General features: G+C 43.1%; 1 protein-coding gene across 5 annotated transcripts in view; it reads left to right on the top strand.

The window, feature by feature from the left end:
• PGM2 (phosphoglucomutase 2) overlaps positions 1-21,286 on the top strand; it is a 142,414-nt gene that overhangs the window by 106,035 nt on the left and 15,093 nt on the right. The window contains exons 1-9 of one of the 5 annotated variants that reach the window (XM_033421643.2): positions 1,011-1,115; positions 2,992-3,077; positions 5,119-5,286; positions 9,823-9,929; positions 14,189-14,273; positions 16,366-16,449; positions 16,570-16,763; positions 19,220-19,409; positions 20,864-20,961. In XM_033421643.2, the coding sequence (XP_033277534.1) occupies positions 1,106-1,115; positions 2,992-3,077; positions 5,119-5,286; positions 9,823-9,929; positions 14,189-14,273; positions 16,366-16,449; positions 16,570-16,763; positions 19,220-19,409; positions 20,864-20,961 (1,022 nt within the window). In that variant the 5' untranslated portion in view covers positions 1,011-1,105. Of the gene's footprint in view, positions 1-957; positions 1,116-1,202; positions 1,335-1,925; positions 1,971-2,991; positions 3,078-5,118; positions 5,287-9,822; positions 9,930-14,188; positions 14,274-16,365; positions 16,450-16,569; positions 16,764-19,219; positions 19,410-20,863; positions 20,962-21,286 lie in introns of those variants that run through there. The other 4 variants (XM_004266230.4, XM_049709618.1, XM_033421644.2 and 1 more) reach the window with 4 other exon arrangements.

The raw sequence follows: 21,286 nt of genomic DNA, 5'->3' as shown, positions 1-21,286 counted from the left end.
TTATATTTTTACCTATTCTAGAATTTCACATATATGGAATGAGGCAATATGTCGCTCATTCAACATAATGTTTGTGAGGCTCATCTATGATGTGTACAGTAGTTCATTTTCACAGCTGTATGAATACACCACAATTTTTCTACATCATTGTATGAATATAATATAATGTATTTATCCACTGTATTGTTGATGTACATTTGGGTTGTTTCCAGTTTGGGGCTATTACAAATAATGCTGCTAGAGACATTCTTACACATACCTTTTCATGCTCACTGCATGCATCTCCTTTATGGCTTAGTGGTCCTAAGGTCATGAAGATGAACTCCTTAGTTTCTAGAAGTTTCATTGCACCTTTCACACTTATCTACAATTAGCCTGGAATGCATATTTATATGAGGTGTGATGTGAGGTAGGGGCTCAAGTTTCTTTTTTCTTCTTCTTACATAGATATCCAGTTGACCTAGCACCATTAATTGAAAGTAAGTCCTTTCCACTCGCTCTGCGGCGCCACCATTGAAATAAATGAACTGTCCATATACGTGTAGATTTGTTTCTGGACTCTCCATTCTGTTTTATCATCTATTTGTCTTAATCCTCCCACTTTTTCTTCTTTTTCAAGATTTTTCTCGGTTATTCTTGACTCTCAGAATTTCTACATAACTTTTAGGCTCCTTTCTGGGCTTACCCGTGCTTGGATCCCAGCTCCTGACCCGGTGCCTGGCGCACAGTAGGAACTGAATGAATAGCTGTTGTATGAATGGGAGTGACCTCGGGATCTTTCAGCACGCCCACTTCCACCCCACGCTTCTATCCCGCTGCCCCCAGAGGCGCAACTGTACACCGCAAGGAGGCTGCTCCCCGGCGGAGCACGTCATTTTCCTCCCGACACGGGTGGATCCCGAGCCGGTTCTCTCCGCCCCGCCCGCGCCCCGCCCCTCCCCGCCCCGCCCCGCCCCGCCCCGCCCCGCCCCGCCGGAAGGACGATCTCGCCACCTCTTGAACTTGGTGGTGGCAGCGCAGGGATGGCGGCGGGGACGGGGGCTCCGGGACGCGGCGGCCCCGGCATGGACGCCCGGCTGGACCAGGAGACGGCCCGGTGGCTGCGATGGGACAAGGTGAAGGGCGCCGGGGGGCCGGGAGCGCCCGGAGGAGGTGCAGGACCCCCTACCCGCTCCCCGGGCGCCGCGCCGCCTTTCCTGCGGCGAGTGCCGGTGCAGGCGCTTCCTTCCTTCGCTTCCTTCTTTCCCTCCCTTCCGCCCCGCGGGGCCGCGCTGGTCCCGCCGGAAGACCGAGGAGGAGGACGTGGCGGCGGCAAGGCCTCGTCGGTGTGGCTGGTTTGTGGCACATTTGAAGTTTGTCCAGGAAAGGTTGTCCCGGGACAAAATCAGCCCTCCGGAGGGCGGGGACTGCAAGTTCGGGAGAGGGACAGGGAGCGGGGTTGGTCTGAATGCGGCGGGGCTCAGGGGTCTTGTCTAATTGAGGCGAGCGCACGTTCCTGCCCCTCAGACCGCGGGCTCGTCCGCTGCAGTCCGCAGTGCGTCCGCCACCGACCCGTATTTGTTCCCGCCTGTTCCTCAAACTACCGGGTACTTGGCGGAGCAGCATTCCCAGGCGCTGGGTTGCAAACGTGGATCCTTTCGGTTGGACCCGCTTGGCTTCAGGCGTTTTTCTCAAATCTCAGACTTTGCTGAGAAGAAGGGGGAACCCCTTGGACACAGCACCCTAGCTTTTCACTCTCTTAGGTGTTGGAGCAAACAGAGAAGCAGGGACCGAGCTCCGGACATCACTCCCTGTCTCCTTTCTAACCTGAGTCTCTCGTTTCCTACTTGTTATGTCGTGCACGCTGTTTGTATTCCCGGAAATTTTCTCTCAGCTCTCTTCTGCTGAACTTGTTTCTCATGTCGTTACTTATGTTTCAGGTCTGAACTTAAATGTGGCTTATGCAGAGAGGGCTCCCCTGGCTTCCAAGGGTAAATTATTTCTAATACTCTCCCTAAACAGACTGTTCTTTTTCCTCATAGCTCTTAGCGATTGGCCAAAAACAAAAACAAAAGCACTTGCTTGTGGGTTTATTTGTTACTGGGCCCCAGCAAATCATATAGCCGGTGCTGCGCACTCATTCACGAAATTCCATGGTCCATAGTCCTGCACAGTGCATTACTGTGCACTGAAATAGTAGAGACCTGAAATATTTGAGTCAGTGAGGAAGACTACAAGCCCTTTCTGCAGGGGCCAGGCCTTCCTCTTCACCCTCGGGCCCCCCACTTCACATGAAATGCCAGCACATCGTGTTTCTGATGCTACTGGCAACTCCTTGGGTGGTTTTTCTTTGTTAATTCTTGTGAATTCTTTAGCGGAGGAAAAGGTCTCCATTTCTGATAACTCACTACCTGCCAGTGAGTAGAAATCTTTTGAAGCCATAGTTGGTAATGAATTAGTTTCATAAAACTTTCCCTTTGAAGAAATAAAAACCCAGTTTCCACAAAATGTTGTATCTTTGTATACAGAGAGAGTACCTCACTGGATAGAGGTGAGGGGGTGTTGTCCTTTTCATCTTTTTGCTACCACTCCTCTTGTTCTTTCCTCTCTCAGTTTTTCCTTTGGCTTGAAACAGGCACCCAGAGGGAACTTCCTGCCAGCTAAAAGCATTGCAGCCCTGTAGTCTGATTGCCCCAAGGGTGGCGGGGCACCAGCAGGTACCCTCTGAGCATTTCCGCTGTGCCTCCATCCCTGTTCCTCTGGGTGCTGACAAATGTGTCACTGCCACGTATGACTCTGATCGCTGCTGACCTCTTGATTTTTTTATGCTTACCTTTCTGCCTCCTTTGGTTTCTCTCAAGCTATTAGGTCTTTTATAGATATCAAAGGCCAGTTAGGATTTTCCAAATCTACACTGTGAATGAAAGAATCACTGGATATTGGGTGTGACCTTGAAGTCTCTGTTTTCTCATTCACTCAGCAAGTATTTATTGAACCTCTTTTACATTGCAGATCTGAGCCCTAACTTGCAGGCACCTAACAATCTGATAGGTCAGATTGTGCTCTGTGGTCAGTGGCTATTGCTTTTAACCAAAAAGGTGGGCTTTTACTTGTTTCCTTTTGAATCTGGAACAATCTGAAAATGTGGGCTTAATTCCAAAAGGCAGCATTTTATTGCAGTAGCATTTCAAAGTTTAATTATGTGGCCATGTTTTGCCTGCATGGTCATCCACTGAGGTGATTACTGTAAGATAGAATATAAAGTACTTACTCTTTGTTACCCTGAATCCTTAATTTAAAAGTTTGATATGGAATTAATGTAATTGTCGTTTTTCTCCATGCTTAACATTTTATGCAACTATTGCACAAAAAAAGGGCAATTTAAAATGAACTTAAATGATTCATGTGAGTGTCTGTTTGAAGCAGTTAATGTAATATGAAAGGCACTAAGTTAATGCTTACATATACAGTTTAAGCAGGACACTTAATCTCTGAGGCTTCCCCGTCTATAAAATGGGGTTTTTGTTATTTGCCTGCCTCTTATAGTCATTGCAAGATTCAAATTTGACCAGGTATGTGAAAGTATTGTACAACTTATAGGGCTTCCCTGGTGGCGCAGTGGTTGAGAGTCCGCCTGCCAATGCAGGGGACACGGGTTCGTGCCCCGGTCCGGGAAGATCCCACATGCCGCGGAGCGGCTGGGCCCGTGAGCCATGGCCTCTGAGCCTGCGTGTCCGGAGCCTGTTGCTCTGCAACGGGAGAGGCCACAACAGTGAGAGGCCCGTGTACCGCAAAAAAAAAAAAAAAAAAAACAACTTATAAAACACTACCAAAGTAAGGTGTTGATTTAAATTATATACGCTATCACTCTGGGAAAATTTGAAGACATTAGGGAATGAAATGAACATTTCAAATCAAAATGAACATTTGATTATTACTAGGTGCCAGATAGAAAAGGGTGTTTTACATGAATTTAATGTAAACCACCTTGTAAGGAAGGTTATAGATTGTTCCCATTTTAGAGATGAGGAAACTGAGAATTCAAGAAGCTAAATAATCTGCCCAACAGTATAGAGTTGGTGAGTGGTGGTGTTGCTGGGATTCTATTCTGAGTGTTAGATCCCAGAACCTGTATGTTCATTCCATTTCTCCAAAAGTGCTTACCTTTGTAGGAAAGAAAATAACACTCACATTATAAAGGAAAAACTATTTCCTTTTACTCACAATACTTCTGATACCAAATGTGTGAGTTTTTCACACCGTGCTAGTTTCCATTTCTCTGTGGACACCAACTGGGTGTCCAACAATTTAACTCAGTACAGAGTTAGCACAGACCCTCCAGCTTCAGGGCTTAGTCCCACAATATTGTCCCCACTTCAGATACCTGCAAAAGTCCCAGGTTGTCACCTCTCCTTCTGACCAACCAGTGATAAACCAGGGGTCTTGTGACCCCCTTCTTGGGTTTGGTAATTGGAGGACAGCTCACAGAACTCAGGAAGGCACTTTACTTACTATTACCAATTTTATTATGAAGGACACAACTCAAGAACAGCCAGTTGGAAGAGATCCATAGGGCAAAGTATGGTGGGAAGGAGTGCAGAGCTTCAGTGCCCCTACATAGGCATGATTGATTAAATGATCAGTGATTGAACTTAATCTCCAGCACCTCCCCTTCTTGGAAGTCAGGGGGTGGGGCTGAAAGTTCCAACCATCTAATCACTTGGTTGGTTCCCAAGAGTCACATCAGTAGAATAAACTCAGGTATGGATGAAACGGGTTTGTTATGAATAACAAAAGATGCTCCTTTCATCCTAATCATTCAGGAAATTTCAAGGGTTTTATGACCTCTTTGCCAGGAACTAGGAACAAAAACTAAATAAAAACGTTATATCACAATATCATGCATTATAATTTTTAAAGGACCAACTTCATATTTCAGATTTTAAAAGCATCAGAAAATTGAAAAGCCTCTACGTGTATATGTATGCATGTATATATGCTTTTCAAATACATACATATACATATATTATAATATATATATATTTTTTCTCCTATAGGTTAGAGTTATCGTGAGGTTTTTCTTATATTTCTGATTTTTCATTACGTTATTCACCTGGTATGTACATTTCTGTTTTGCAGAATCCCTTAACTTTGGAGTCAGTGAAACAACTAATTGCAGAAGGTAATAAAGAAGAACTGCAGAAATGTTTTGGGGCTCGAATGGAGTTTGGGACAGCTGGCCTCCGAGGTGCTATGGGAGCAGGAATTTCTTCTATGAATGACTTGACCATCATCCAGACTACACAGGTGCCACATTTTTATATTTCTTAGTTATTCTTAACATAGTCCCAGTGCTAAAAGATAAACTGAAGCGTATTAAAAAGTTTAAGAGTTTATTTGAGCAAAAATCTCTTTGAATCAGGCAATTCCAAACTGGTTAGGAGCTGCTGGGGAGAAAAAATTTTTCCTTTACGCTTACAGATTCTTTGGCTGGTATTAATTAAAGTGGCATAAGACAGATTAACAGGAGAAAACAAATTTAATGACATACATATGGGAGCCTCATAAAGACAGTGAGACACAAGGGCAGATTTAGCAGTTGAGGCTTCAAAGTGGAGAATGACAATAGAAGGACTTTTCAAATATATATGTATATTTATATATACAGACATATATGCATATATGTGTGTGTATATATATGGGATTTTTTTGTTTTTTTGGTTTTTTTCTTTTTTTTGCGGTACATGGGCCTCTCACCGTTGTGGCCTCTCCCGTTGCGGAGCACAGGCTCCGGACGCGCAGGCTCAGCGGCCATGGCCCACGGGCCTAGCCGCTCCGCGGCATGTGGGATCCCCCCAGACCGGGGCGCAAACCCGTGTCCCCTGCATCGGCAGGCGGCCTCTCAACCACTGCGCCACCAGGGAAGGCCTATATATGTTTTTATAGCTATATTTTTCACAGGGCAGTAGAAGAGCAGATGTTTGCTAGTTAAATGTTTACCTGCCATACAGATAGCTCTTTCAGATTAAAAGTTATCTCCGATAACAGTTACCTTTTGGACTTCCCTGGTGGCGCAGTGGTTAAGAATCAGCCTGCCAATGCAGGGGACATGGGTTCAATCCCTGGCCCGGGAAGATCCCACATGTCGCAGAGCAACCAAGCCCGTGCACTGCAACTACTGAGCCTGTACTCTAGAGCCTGTGAGCCACAACTATGGAGCCTTCATGCCACAACTACTGAAGCCCGCATGCCCTAGAGCCTGCACGCCTCAACTACTGAGCCCTTGTGCTGCAACTACTGAAGCTTGTGTGCTCTAGGAACCGTGTGCCACAACTACTGAGCCTGCGTGCTGCAACTACTGAAGCCCACGTTCCTAGAGCCTGTGCTCTGCAACAAGAGGAGCCACCACAATGAGAAGCCCGCGCACCGCAGCAAAGAGTAGCCCCTGCTCGCCACAACTAGAGAAAGCCCATGTGCAGCAACGAAGACCCAACACAGCCAAAAATAAAAATTAACTTAAAAAAAAAAAGTTCCCTTTCTGGGTCAGGCTCCATATCTAAATTCTTCTAGGTAGTTAAGGAAGAGGTGAAAGTTTTTCTTCAATCTGTTGGGTCTTGATTGGCCTCATTTCAAAATGATCCACATGCCAGAGTGACATGTTTTGGGGTCACATATTCTGCTCCCCCTCAGAGCGCTCCACTAACAAGAACTAGGGGAAAGACTTATAGAGAAGAGGCAGAAGCAAAGCAAGGAAATTAATAGATTGGCTACAGCTCAAGTGGGTGCCGTATTTGGGAAAGCCTTGCTGGCTGTTTGTGATTGGCTGTCCTTAAGTTGCGATTTCTTAACCTTGAGGTTTTTACAGGGTTAGGTTTTGGCTTGCTTAGTAGGCTCCCAAGGCATTAAAGCCATCTGAGTCCACTGGCCTCTTTGTTTAATTAATTTGACTCCAGGCTCCTTTTGTATTTGACAGACCTAATTTGTTTTAATTATGGATGAGTCTTGTGGGTTTGCCCAGGCACAGGGAATCACACGTTTACTCCATAAAGTTAGGCTTGCACAGTCAGCTGAAGCAGTACCTTTTCAAACTCATGCAGCAGTTCATTCATTCGTCCATTTATTCATTCAACAGAGCTTTATTGGGTGCCAGGCATCAGGGATATAATAATGACTGAAAGAGACAGATTTCCTCATGGAGCTTTCATTCCAGTGCCAATCCACCAACTAAGCTGACCGACTCCTGTGTTCTTGTAATGTTTGTCATGGTTGTACAGATGCAAGCATTGAAAAGCTTTTCTAACTGCCAGAATAACCAAGAGTTATTAGTTCTATTTAGTTTTAATTTACAGCATAGGTGGAAATTATTGCCGAGTTCCCTTGCCTTCATTTGTGAATTTTACACTTAGAGTCCAGACCCAACTTTTAGGAATAAAGATGAAGCCTTTGATAAAACAGCTGATGCCGAGTGTCGAGAGTTCTGTTTATGAGGGAAATGAAGTGGAACAGATTGTTCTGTTTCTTCAACTGCTTGGACTTGTTAAAATTGAAGGTCACTTTAGTTCCAGGAGAGAAGACGTTGGGAAAATTGACTACTGGTGATTACGTGTACTTTACATGTACCTCCCAACATAAAGGCAGAGTTGGGCATGTTCTGGCAAAACCCTAAGAAGGAACTCTTGCATAAGGGTACAGAGTTGCCATGGGAACACACTACTGTTAAGCAGTAGGGCTCCCGAGATCTTTTTGGAGGGAAGGCTTAGAATAAAGTGAGCCTGGGAATCCTGTTCTGGTTTATGGATACCATGGGATCATGTTGATGGATAAGGTTGCCCTCTGCTCTGGTCACTAGGGCATACAACAAATCACGCAAAACATAGTAGTCTTAAACAACAACATTTATTTTGCTCACAGATCTGTAATGTGGGTGGAGCTCAGTGGGGACAGCTCATCTCTGCTGCATTTGGCATCACGGGGGCCAGCTTGGAGCCTGGAGTCATCTGAAAACTCCGTGCTTGCTGGTCTCTGGTGCGAACTCTCGTCCTATTGGTGCCCCCAAATTCACCTGGTTGTATTTAAGAAGTAGGTGCATGTGAGTCAAGAACAACCCACTAGGAAACAGGATAGAGACTAGAGGGAAATTTTTGTATTGTTCGCCTCATTGACAGAGGTTATAGTTTCCGTTTAGGTTACTTAACTGAGCCATTACACATCAGTGATAGAGAACGCATCGTCTTCTGAATTAGCCATTCTGTCTTTGGATCGTTCTCATTAAAGAATGGCTTCTTTATTTTGAGCCAAATCTATCTTTCTGTAGCTTTTACGTATTGGTCATAGTTTGACCTTTTGAAGGTATATAAAGTTTGTTTCTTATGCTCTATGGTAATATTTCCATCCCTCAGTGAGTCTCTTTTCAGGAAAAAGCATGCCCCCTTCCCTTAGCCATGCTCTCAGGTCCTCAGCCTCAGCAGGGCCCAGAGTTTTTTAGAGCAATTTGGAGATGATAGGGATTTTAGACTAAGGCTGAATGTTTTTATGCCCCCCTTGAATGCTAGGGCCACACACAGGGGTCAACCTGGGCCAGGGAGAGAGCACTGTCACTGTTGTAAGCCTTAGAGTGTGAGCATCTGCGTACCCTCAGGGGACCCCACAAAACCAGTACACGTGTTCTTATTACCTCATATCCCTCAACCTCAGAAGATATGCCCAATGCAATATTCTTGCACAAGAAAAACTGAAGGATTTCTAAATTGGCATCACTCTGGCAACAAAGCTGTGAAGTATTGCCCTACCAAAAATAAGAGTTACAATTACTTTTTATAAGACTTCCTTCAATCAAAGTGAAATAAGTAGTATGAACCATCATTATAACCCAATCAACCAGAGTTCTTTTTGTTCTGTAATAAAACCTATTTTGTCGAGTAATCTAAACCTCTTGAATTCAAAGTTCACTGTTTTCTAATCTTCTGTATTTCAGACTGATGTGATGTTATTGCACCCACTAAGATGCAGGAATTGTGTGTTCCACCATTTCTAGGCAGGTGGGAATAGCCCAAACTCTGCACAATTTTAATTTGTATAATGGTGGACTGATAGAGCCTCCTTAAGACCTACCTGCTTGAAAACAATATCACAAGCAGAACAAGTTTAGATCAGTTAACTGTCGAAATCTTAACTGTCGAAATCTTAACTGTCGAATTTCTTTTACCTACTGATGTACAGGGCAGGTGGAAATGTCTGAAACACTTCCCTGTCCTCAGACATTTTAGGCTAGTGTAAAATGAATACAGGCTTTGAAGAAAAATGACAGTAAAAATGATGCTCATAACAGCAAACACACAGTGCTTCCTTGGTGTCGGATGCTCAGCACTTGGCATGTTTTAACTCATTTAGCCCTCATACAGCCCTTTGAAGTAGGTACTATTGTTATTCCCATTTTACAGAAGAGGAAACTGAGGCACTGAGAGATTAAGGAACTTGTCATTTGCTTGTAGGTGGGGGTAGAGTACAAGCCCACAGAGTCTGTGTGCTTTTAACCCAGCACTGAACCACCTCTAACCAGACCCAGGCACAAATCTAGGCTCTGCTATTCATGTGTCTGAAACTGGGCAAGTCACTGAGCCTCTCTGAGTTCTGGCTTTTCCATCTGTAAAATGAGGTTTCTTGGCCAAGCTGATCTGGGATTAGTGATAATAAATACTAAGTGTCCAACACATTACCTGATACATACAGATAGAAAATAAATAGAGCTGTTATTTTCCTATTGTTCAGTATATATATAATATATATATAGTGTGTGTGTTAAAACATATAGTGTACTCTTTGAATCCATGGGGTATTTTTTAGGGATTTTGTAGATACCTGGAAAAGCAATTCAGTGACCTTAAGCAAAGAGGTGTTGTGATCAGCTATGATGCTCGAGCCCATCCAGCAAGTGGAGGCAGCAGCAGAAGGTATGTAAAGATATTTCGGAAACTATTTTTTTGTAGTGTATTTTGTAGTTTTAGGTGTAATCACCATTTCAATATGTTGACTTTAAATATGTTTTTCAGCTACATTGCTTAACTATGAAACTGATGGGTAGATTCTTTTGTAACTTTTAAGAATTCTGGCTTTATGTTTGGGTTAAGAAGATAAAATTATTTAGACAATGTAGAACTTACTACCTATCTAAGGTAATTGTTTTAACTGGCAATGTTATTTCTCCCTCTCACTTTCTTCCTTTCATGTAAATTTTTTTCTTCCGCTATTTATAAGCCTCATGAGCTCCTTCCCATTCCTAAATGCCCACTGCAAGCTGCATTCTTATAACATTCCCAGACCAATGAGACTGTCTTATGTAGCTGTAGGCAGGTGATGATGGTGATGGTGGGGATGGTGGTGGTGGTGGTGGTGGTGGTGGTGGAGGAGGTGGTGGTGATGTGGTGGAGGAGGTGGTTGTTATGTGGTGATGATGGTGGTGGTGGTGGTGATGGTTGTGGGGGGGGGAGGTGGTGGTGGAGGAGGTGGTGGTGGCGGTGGTGGTGATGGTTGTGGTGGGGGAGGTGGTGGTGGCGGTGGTGGTGATGGTTGTGGTGGGGGAGGTGGTGGTGGCGGTGGTGGTGATGGTTGTGGTGGGGGAGGTGGTGGTGGTGGTGGTGGAGGAGGTGATGGTGATGGTGGTGGAGGAGGTGGTGGGGGAGGAGGTGGTGGTGATGGCTGTGGTGGTGGGGGAGGTGGTGGTGGTGGAGGAGGAGGTGGTGGTGGTGGAAGAGGTGGTGGTGATGGTTGTGGTGGTGGTGGAGGAGGTGGTGGTGGTGGTGGAGGAGGTGGTGGTGGTGGTGGTGGTGGAGGAGGTGGTGGTGGAGGAGGTGGTGGTGGAAGAGGTGGTGGTGGTGATGGTGGTGGTGGAGGAGGTGGTGGTTGGGAGGTGGTGGTGGTGGAGGAGGTGGTGGTCATGGTGGTGGTGGAGGAGGTGGTGGTGGTGGTCGTGGTGGTGGTCGTGGTGGAGGAGGTGGTGGTGGTGGTGGTGGAGGAGGTGGTGGTGATAGTGGTGGTGGAGGAGCTGGTGGTGATGGTGATGGCGGTGCTGGTGGTGGAGGAGGTGGTGGTCATGGTGGTGGTGGAGGAGGTGGTGGTGGTGGTGATGGCAGTGCTGGTGGTGGAGGAGGTGGTGGTGGAGGTGGTGATGGTGATAGAATCATTTGAGTGCTGAATGTGAGTTAGGCATTCACTCTAGGCATTCACCTAGGTATTCACTCATTTAGCCCTCACCAAACCTGTAAAGTATGTACTTTTATCTCTTTGCTCTAATATCATAAAGTGAGAGAAGGCAACACAATTTAAACATAAAGAGGCTGACACCAGGGGTTAGCAAACTGTTTCTCTAAAAGGCAAATAGTAAATATCTTATATACTGTGGGCTGCACAGTCTCTGTCACAACCATTCAACTCTGCCATGTAGCATAAAAACAGCCATGAACAATTCATGACTGAATGGGCATGGCAGTGTTCCAGTAGAACTTTATTTACAAAATGGGCTGGAGTTTGCCAATCACTGCTCTTAATCACATTATATGACCCTCTTTTTTACTTGAACATTTCCTCTATTATGTAATATTTCCAGAATATAAGTATTAGTAGTTTCTTAGATTGGAAGAACATACCAATGTTTAATATTAATGAAAAGTCTCATAACTTTACAGTGCTGGATGAATTCATAGAGTCCTAATCTTTGCTTCTCAGTAGCTTCTAGTCTAAGAGAGAAACATTAATGGGAACAAATGTGTGGCTGTGAGGAAGGGAGCATGGCCAGGGCAAAATACCAGATGACATCAGCTCCTAGGTTGAACTCAGGGTGATATAAAATATTGGCTCTTCAGCTGCAGGCTCAAAAATGTGATTTTTGTCAATAAAGCAAGAGAGAAGCTGTATCTTTCAAGGACTGATGCTTATGAACTATATTCACAAGACAGTAGTGTAGAATAAACCTCAGACTATCAGTTTGTCAATTTCAGTTAGTGAATTTACAGTGAGAATTACATCATAAGCATGCTTTACCAGCAGGTCAGACCCTCCGGTCAAAGCATGCACAGTGCATATATGTGGCTAACTGCCTGTTTAGCTTCTCAGATTTCTTCTCCTTAGGCTGAGTACCCTGCTTCAGGTTGACACATCTTTCATATATGTTAACATTGTCAATTAAGGTGGAGCTGTTTCTTGCTCTGGCCTTGGGGCCATATCAGTTCCTTAAAGTGACCGATGTTACTGATTCTATTTGTTTATGGTTCAAGTCTCAGAGTTTGATAGAATGGGATGGAGTGGAGCTCAGGGTCTCTGTCACCTACAGCAAGCAAGATATTTACAGGTTGTAACAATTACTAACCAGTATATAGTAAAACACTCATGATGAGGAAATGGACATTTTCTTTTTTTTTTTTAATTTACTTATTTATTTTATTTATTTTTGGCTGCAGTGGGTCTTCGTTGCTGTGCACAGACTTTCTCTAGTTGTGGCGAGCGGGGGCTACTCTTCGTTGCGGTGTGTGGGCTTCTCGTTGCGGTGGCTTCTCTTGTTGCGGAGCATGGGCTCTAGGCACGTGGGCTTCCGTAGTTGTGGCTCACAGACTCTAGAGCACAGGCTCAGTAGTTGTGTGGCTCGCGGGCCCTAGAGCACAGGCTCAGTAGTTGTGGCGCACGGGCTTAGTTGCTCTGTGGCTTGTGGGATCTTCCCGGACCAGGGCTGGAACCCGTGTCCCCTGCATTGACAGGCAGATTCTTAACCACTGCGCCACCAGGGAAGCCTGACATTTTCTTAAAGAGTCGGAAACTATTGCAGTCTCAGAATTTTACCTAAGGAAATGTTGATTAGTTCTTTAATCTTACAGTTTTAAATATCTGGTGGGAAACATAAGCAATAACTGTTAAGTATATGCAAAGAACACACTGAATCTTTTTTCATGCACATTTGTAACTTAATTCATATATATCATGTATATATCGTAGGTATGTTGAGTGTCTCCTTTGCCAGCTTTAAGAAAGCGCCTTTAAAGTCAGCCTGAACACATGCTACACATTTCATGAGGGTAAAAGTGACTCAGTACCTTCCAGTGAATACAATGTGGATTTAATTCAGATTTTTAGTTAAGTTGTTTTTGCTAAATTTTGTTATTTTTATGACTTTCCCCTATGTAGAGGTATTTTTTTTAATTGTCAAAATCATTTTCGTATTACTCTTGATCCTAGGAATTTTGACGCTTGAGTTGTTAAATAGTTCTTTTTGCCCCAGCCAGCTCCCGAAATAGTGTTCCATGAGGTTAGTACTCAAGAACTGTTTGGGAGAATGATCAAATATTTTGTTTGTTTAATCCTGTAATAGTGTGGTGGTGTTCTTTGGTAGTAAATTGCTCAATTGTTGTGATGAAGTACTTTAGTCCATGCATGAAGAAAGACCCAGTGCCATGTTCTATGTCCTGCCCTAAGTCAGGTGCTGTGGAAGTTGAGAAATATGTCAAAGTATCAAAGATCTAAGTCTTCTTCTAAGGGCTGAATGGAGCCAAGATGTATATATGTCATATACATGTCAGATGCATATATGTGTTACACATATATCACATACACACACATGCCAATGTGCCGTATGTTTTGTAGAGGACAACATCGAATCAAATACGAGTCTTCATGGCATATACTGGATAGTGACAGCTTTAGACTCAGGTTTCTCTTGCCAAGTGACTTGGTACTGGGCCAGATAACTCTCTGTTGTGGGCACTGCCCTGTGCATTGTGGGATGATTTACAGCATCCCTGGCCTCCGTCCACTAGCTGCCACTAGCGCTCTACCCTGATGACAACCAAAAATGTCTCCAGACGATTCAAATGTCCCGTGGGGGCAGCATCGGCCTCCGCTGAGACCCCCTGAGAGGGAAGAGAGCTGAGAGACTCGGGTGCAGGCCTGGGTCAGCCGCTGAGTGGCTCGTGGACATGAGACAAGTCATATGTCCTTTCTTGGCTTTAGTCCCATTTCTGTAAAACAAAGGGGTGGAGTGAGATGACTCCGAAGGTTCCTCCAGCCTTAATGTTCTCTGCCAGCAGAAGTAAAATAAACGTTTTCTTCGACCTGGCTGCCGTTCTCAGCCTAAAGAAATGGTTGGGCCTTCATTTCCTTCTTTATTGTCACCCACGGTCCTGACGGCTCTACTTTCCTTTTCTCCCCCATCACTCTGCATTTCCAGATTCGCCCGACTTGCTGCCACTACGTTTATCAGCCAGGGGATTCCTGTGTACCTCTTTTCTGATATAACCCCAACCCCCTTTGTGGTAAGTAACTCTTTCCTCTTGTAATTTCCTGTCATGGAATCAGAGATGGGACATGGCCGAGTTTTACAGTCTTCAGTGCTCTTGGGATTCAGGTGTTTGAAAGATAGAAGGGCTCCTTGCCTTTTATCAGGAATTCTCCCTCCTCTCCAGGACTGTTCCTCCCACATCCTAGTAATATTCTCTGGTATTCAACTTTTGATTCATCCAAATTGATTTTTTTTTTCTTGCGGTACGCAGGCCTCTCACTGTTGTGGCCTCTCCTGTTGCGGAGCACAGGCTCCGGACGCGCAGGCCCAGCGGCCGTGGCTCACGGGCCCAGCCGCTCCGCGGCATGTAGGATCCTCCCGCACCGGGACCTGTGTCCCCTGCATCGGCAGGTGGACTCTCAACCACTGCGCCACCAGGGAAGCCCCAAATTGATTTTTTTAATGCAATTTTTCTTTTACTTGCATTCGGAGGATATTTTAGCTAGTTAGCAAAATGTCTTTTGTTTGTTTGTCTCTTTGCTTTTTAATTTGGTTTGTATTCTTTTTTCCCAGCTATCACAGTTAGGAAACTTCTTGGGTCTAAATCTGAATTCAACTCAAACCGTGTCTTATCATGAAAATTTTTGACAAGTTGGTGCGTCAACTTTTTATATAAATGTTTCATTCTAAATCCTATTCATGGCCAGTATAAGAAGCATACTTGCCATCTTTTAGTAAGATTTTTATCAAATTCTTATTGTAGCAGAATCTAAAGAAAAGGACAATAGGGACTGTGACAGCTGTTGCTTTTAAGTAGATAGAACTGTTAAGAGTGGAGCCAGGGGCTTCCCTGGTGGCGCAGTGGTTGAGAGTCTGCCTGCCGATGCAGGGGACACAGGTTCGTGCCCCGGTCTGGGAAGATCCCACATGCCGCGGAGCGGCTGGGCCCGTGAGCCATGGTCGCTGAACCTGCGCGTCTGGAGCCTGTGCTCCGCAACGGGAGAGGCCACAACAGTGAGAGGCTCACGTACCGTAAAAAAAAAAAAAAAGAGTGGAGCCAGATGCTAAGCATAAATGTTTTTAGATACTAAACCAAAAACATGGTTTGAATGCACTTAGTTCCATCAAGTAGAAATGAGAGTGTGTAAATAAAAAAGTAAGCTCCACTAGCTTTGTGTTTACTGTCTCTAGTGCACTGACAGGTAGGTGCAACACCTCCTAGATTGTAAATATCCCAGTAGGCACTCAATGTCACATCCAGATGTAGTTCAAGTTTTATTGTTTGATGGAAAAATTGCAATGTGTTCAAGCATCATTGGTCTTCTGTACTATATAAGTGTTGATAGCTATTACTTTTATATCAGACATGAATTAAATGAGTGTCTCATGGTCATTTGCCCACATAGTGGAGTGATTCTCCCTTTTTCTTTGCTCCAGGAAACCTGGGGAATGTGAGATAACTCCTAGGGGGGACAAGTGACCACAGTGATTCTTGGTGGGAGGGCGGAAGCGGACAGGCAGGTAGAATCTCAGGATGCCTGTGTAGAGTAAATCTCATGTGCAGCCATGGGACGCATAAGCCTACCCTCTCCCCATTTGGGGAAGTAGTCTTGTAAAGATGGGAGCTAAGTAGAGATGCAAGAGAGGGATAATCAGACCTGGAGTGGGAGATAAATGACAAGCTGTGAGAGCTCTCTCCATTTCTCCCACATTTTCCTCAACCTTTTCCTTAAAAGCCAATCAGGGGAAGAAGAGCAGAGGAAGCAGTTGGAGGGAATAAACTGAATCCATAAGCTGCTGTCCCAAGCAGAAGGCTTACAAGAATGTGCAGTGGAGAATCAGACCATCATATTGTTTGGAGAGTTTCCTAGCTCTACCAAGGAGAAGACAGAATAAGAAGACACCTAGGAAAATGCTCACCTTTCTTATTTGAATTTTGAGCAGTGAGTTAGTTCTAAAGGTAGTCAGAGTGTACTGCTTGGATGTGGCACAAAAATATTGTATGACACAATATGATGTTTATATATGATGTTTATTAAAAGGGAACACGGTACAATATATGATAGACCTTTTAAGTATATCTAATTTTTTATTTAAAACTGTTCTCCTTTCCTACTGTATTACAGCCCTACACAGTATCACATTTGAAACTTTGTGCTGGAATCATGATAACTGCCTCTCACAATCCAAAGCAGGATAATGGTTACAAGGTATTTTTATTTTTCTCTCCACGCTTACGTCCTTCTGTATGAATCCTATGCCTTTATGGTTTGGGAGCATGGGGAATGGATGAACTGTAAACCATCTGGATACGTTCCTGCATTCTCCAGGTCTACTGGGATAACGGGGCTCAGATCATCTCTCCTCATGATAAAGGGATTTCCCAGGCTATTGAAGAAAATCTAGAGCCATGGCCTCAAGCTTGGGACGATTCTGTAATCAATGGCAGTCCACTCTTTCATGACCCAAGTGCTTCCATCAATAAGGACTACTTTGAAGACCTTAAAAAATACTGTTTTCACAGGTAAATGGATTTAGCCAAATTCTGTTTTCATTAAATTTTCTTCTCCGTTGGTACATATACTGTAGCTGCATCTGACTTTAGAGGCTGTAGATGAGGGGCTGGCAGCTTTTCTTAGAAAGACAGATAGCGAATATTTTGTGCTTTGTGAGCCACTGTGTTACAACTACCCAACTCTGCTGTTGTAGGAAAGCAGCCATAGATCATACAGAAATGAACACATGCAAACATAGCTGTGTTCCAAAAAATGTTACTTACAAAAGTAGGTGGCTGGCCCACAGGCCACGGCTGCTAACCTCTGTTGTAGATTCATGTATATGTATATGTGTATATACATATATATGCATATATTTTTGTGTGTGTGTGTGTGTGTGTGTGTGTGTGCGCGCGCACAAGTGTATTCATAAGATACATTGCAGGCATCAGAATTATATAGGCATTTACAAAGTTGATAGCGGTTAACAAATTGCTCTCCAGAAACGTTGCACTAGCTGAGATTCCCACCAACAGTATATGATAATAGTGTATGACCCACACATTCTTACCTATACCAAGTATTAAATTTCTCCTCTTTCCCAATTTGCTGCATGAAAGTAATACCTAACTTTATTTGCATTCTTTAATTACGAATATTTTAAATATTTATTTAACCTATATTTTTCTATGTATTTGTTTCTCTTTTGCATTTGTAAAACCTCGTTGCTTGTACAGAAAACTAGACTTCATTTATTTCAAATATTGTTTTCCCTTCTGTTGTTACCTTTGGACTTTTTCACTGAAACTTTCAATTTCTGATTCCTGGGTTTTGTATCACTATAGATAGATTTCACTATACCAAGCTTATTTTTTAAAAAAAGCACAACTCTTGTGTTGCGTTGGCTTTCATGTTGACATTTTGCAATGTTTAAATCTTTTGAGTTGTTGGTGACTTTTAATTTTGTATGAAGCATAAAGTAGGAAAGCAGATTAGGTTCTTTCTAAAAAGTTGCAATTGTAACAACATATTAAACTAAAGAATCTCTTTTTCTTTGACTGATTGGAAATATCACCTTTAATCTAACAATTTCTAACATGATATATGAATGCTTATTATGTATCAGATAACTGCTACAGTCCCTTCACTTGTACTAATTAATTTAACCTCATTTTAATCATCACGGTAATGCTGACGGTAGGTTCTGGTGTATTGCCATCTTATAGATGAGAAAACTGTGACACAGAGAGGTTAAGAAAATAACCAATAGTCACACAGCTTATAAGTGGCAGAGCTCCAAGATTTAAATTTAGAGTCTGTCTCTAAATCATGTTAACCACTAAGCCTTACTGCTTCTCATATATATTTCCCGTTTCAAATTGGATCAACTTCTGGACTCTATTCTGTTCCTTTATTCTGCCTTTATATATGTAGGCCTAAACTGTTCTAATTGTGATAGCTTTATAATTCACTTTAATATCTAAGAGTGTTTTTCCAGATTTGTTCTTACTGATCTTGCATATTTATTTTTCTAGATGCATTTTATTTTCAAGGGTATGTTTGTTTTAAACTACTACTGTCTTAAGGAAGACCTTGTTCATTTATTCATTACCAAAAGAAGTGGACAGTAACCTAAGAATCTAGCAGTCAGATCATTGGAATTTTTTAACATCTTGTGCTTAGCTTTCTATAACTTCTGCTGTTAATTTTTTTCTTTTTTTTTAAGGTATGTTAATATTTTATTCATCTTCAGATTGGTTATAAATCATGCATCCTTGTCCAACACCTCCTATGGCTATGGTGTTGCTGCCCTTTCCCCTACAGATTAAGGCTTTTGTCCTTTAGGGGTGATGGGGGAGAAACATCTAGGTGGAGTTTTGTGTCCCTCCCAAGGTGGTGGATGTTCACTTCCACGCAGCCTGGATCACAAGAGATGCTTTCTTAAAGATTCTCCCCAAGCTTGGGGTCCAGAGAGAAATCTGCTGTGAATTTTGATGTACATTTTTATTCTACAGTCTCTAGATCAGGGTACTCTGCCAAACAGGATTGTTACTTGACAAAGAAAATGTTTTATTTTTTATGCATCCATGTATGGGATGTTCCATCACATTGTGTTAAAAGGGACACTTTGAAACGTGTGAGCTAGTAAAGAGTATTTACTGGCACTGCCATGGGTAGGTACTGCCACTGGGCCAGCTGTGAAAGCTGTAGCGTGAAATAAAATCCAAAAGTAAGCAGATTTGTGGAAAATAACTACGGAGTAAAATTTAAAACTTGAATGTGTTGGGGGAGGGTGTATGTTTGAAAGAAAGTGAATAAGTTTTCTTTTTTTAATGGAATTAGAAAGATACTCAGTTGTCTTATACATTCTTATTACTTTGATACCTTACATTCTTAGGAATCTGGTTCCTTGATATTTTGCAGTCCTTCCAGTTTTGAGAGCCATATTTGTATATTTTGTCATTCTCCATGTGTCTGATTCAAGGGCTGTGAACAGGGAGACCAAGGTGAAGTTTGTGCACACCTCCGTCCACGGCGTGGGTCACAGCTTCGTGCAGTCGGCTTTCAAGGCTTTTGACTTTGTTCCTCCCGAGGCTGTTCCCGAACAGAAGGATCCCGATCCTGAGTTCCCAACAGTGAGATACCCAAATCCTGAAGAGGGTAAAGGTGTCTTGGTAACCTGATTTTTTTTTAATTATAAAATTTACCTTGAATATAGTTCAAAACTATTAATTACTCTTGAGTAAAATGTTTTTATGCATTTTCATTGTGCTGAGCAAAAAAGTAATTTCATCATTGGAAATATTTGTATTTATTAGTCATCCATTTCTTAAATTCTTTTTTTTTTTAATTTTATTTTTGGCTGCAGTGGGTTTTCATTGCTGCGCGAGGGCTTTCTCTAGTTGCGGCGAGCGGGGGCTACTCTTCATTGCGGTGCACGGGCTTCTCATTGCGGTGGCTTCTCGTGTTGCAGAGCAGAGGCTCTAGGCACATGGGCTCAGTAGTTGTGGCTCGTGGGCTCTAGAGCACAGGCTCAGTAGTTGTGGTGCACGGGCTTAGTTGCTCCACAGCATGTGTGATCTTCCCAGATCGGGGCTTGAACCTGTGTCCCCTGCATTGGCAGGTGGATTCTTAACCACTGCGCCACCAGGGAAGCCCAGTCATCCATTTCTTAAAGGAACTTTCAAATCGGATGTCTTAGCATCAGGATGTGAGAGCTGAAATTGCTCACAAACTTAAAACAATACTTTACATTCAATTTAATCAATTTAATTTTAAGTTAATTTACTGTTCTTCTTAATGCCAAAAAGAAACAGTAATAGAATGGAGATTTATCACATGATTTTTATTCCTCAATTGATATTTTTCTGATACGAAGAAGTGCCATTTAAATTATGGTTCCTTTTAGTCTTTTTAAAGGTTCGGGTAACAGTGATATCCAGAGAGTCGGTTTATTTTAGTTTGTCTGTTAGGTTGACCACAGGCCCAGGCCTGGAAATACCAGTCCAGCCACACACACTGTCAGATGTGGGGCGAATCCCATGGGCGCATGTGGGTCATGTGTTGATGCTCTCATTATCTGACCTTTGACTCAAAAAGTAATATGTGACCAGCCAAGAACAGCTCCAGAAATAAAATTCAGCCTCGGTTTGGGGAAAGACCTCTTTTAGTTCTTAAAGAACTGAACATTTTTAAAGACTGAAATGTGCTCAATTCTTTTTTCTTTTTTTTTTAAGCATTTTTAAAAAATTTTATTTATTTATTTATTTATTTGGTTGTGTTGGGTCTTCGTTGCTGCGCGTGGGCTTTCTCTAGTTGTGGTGAGCGGGGGCTGCTCTTGGTTGTGGTACGTGGGCTTCTCATTGCGGTGGCTTCTCTTGTTGCAGAGCACAGGCTCTAGGCACGCGGGCTTCAGTAGTTGTTGCACAAGGGCTCAGTAGTTGTGGCACGCAGGCTCAGTAGTTGTGGCACACAGGCTTAGTTGCTCTGTGGCATATGGGATCTTCCCAGACCAGGGCTTGAACCCGTGTCCCCTGCATTGGCAGGCGGATTCTTAACCACTGCACCACCAGAGAAGCCCTGTGCTCAATTCTTGATTGTAATGATCTTTTCTCTTATTCTTTTTCAGACTTTGTCTTTTGCTTTGGCTGACAAAACCACGGCCAAAATTGTTTTAGCAAACGACCCAGATGCTGACAGACTTGCTGTGGGAGAAAAGCAAGACAGGTACAATTAATTGTGATTACCTACCTAATGGAAAATATAAAAGGTGACATCTTTGGCAGTAAAATGTTTCTGGAGAGACCAGACCTATTTGGAAATATTTCCCACTTATTTTGCAAACGATCATCTCACTTAACCTCAGTCAGATCCTTTAACATGGAGCAAGTACTGATTCGGGGGCCACACGATCAGCAAGCACATTGCAGAGTAAACCAGCCCAGTATGTATTTGGAATTGAAATTACTATTTGTTATCGTCCCCCATTTTATCATTGCTTTTATTATAATTAATGACTCAGTGCCTAATGAGGGCAAAGTACTTGATCTCT

This window comes from Orcinus orca, chromosome 4, assembly GCF_937001465.1.
Source record: "Orcinus orca chromosome 4, mOrcOrc1.1, whole genome shotgun sequence".
Classification (NCBI taxonomy): Eukaryota; Metazoa; Chordata; class Mammalia; order Artiodactyla; family Delphinidae; genus Orcinus; species Orcinus orca.
This window is presented reverse-complemented; position numbering and strand designations above follow the sequence as displayed.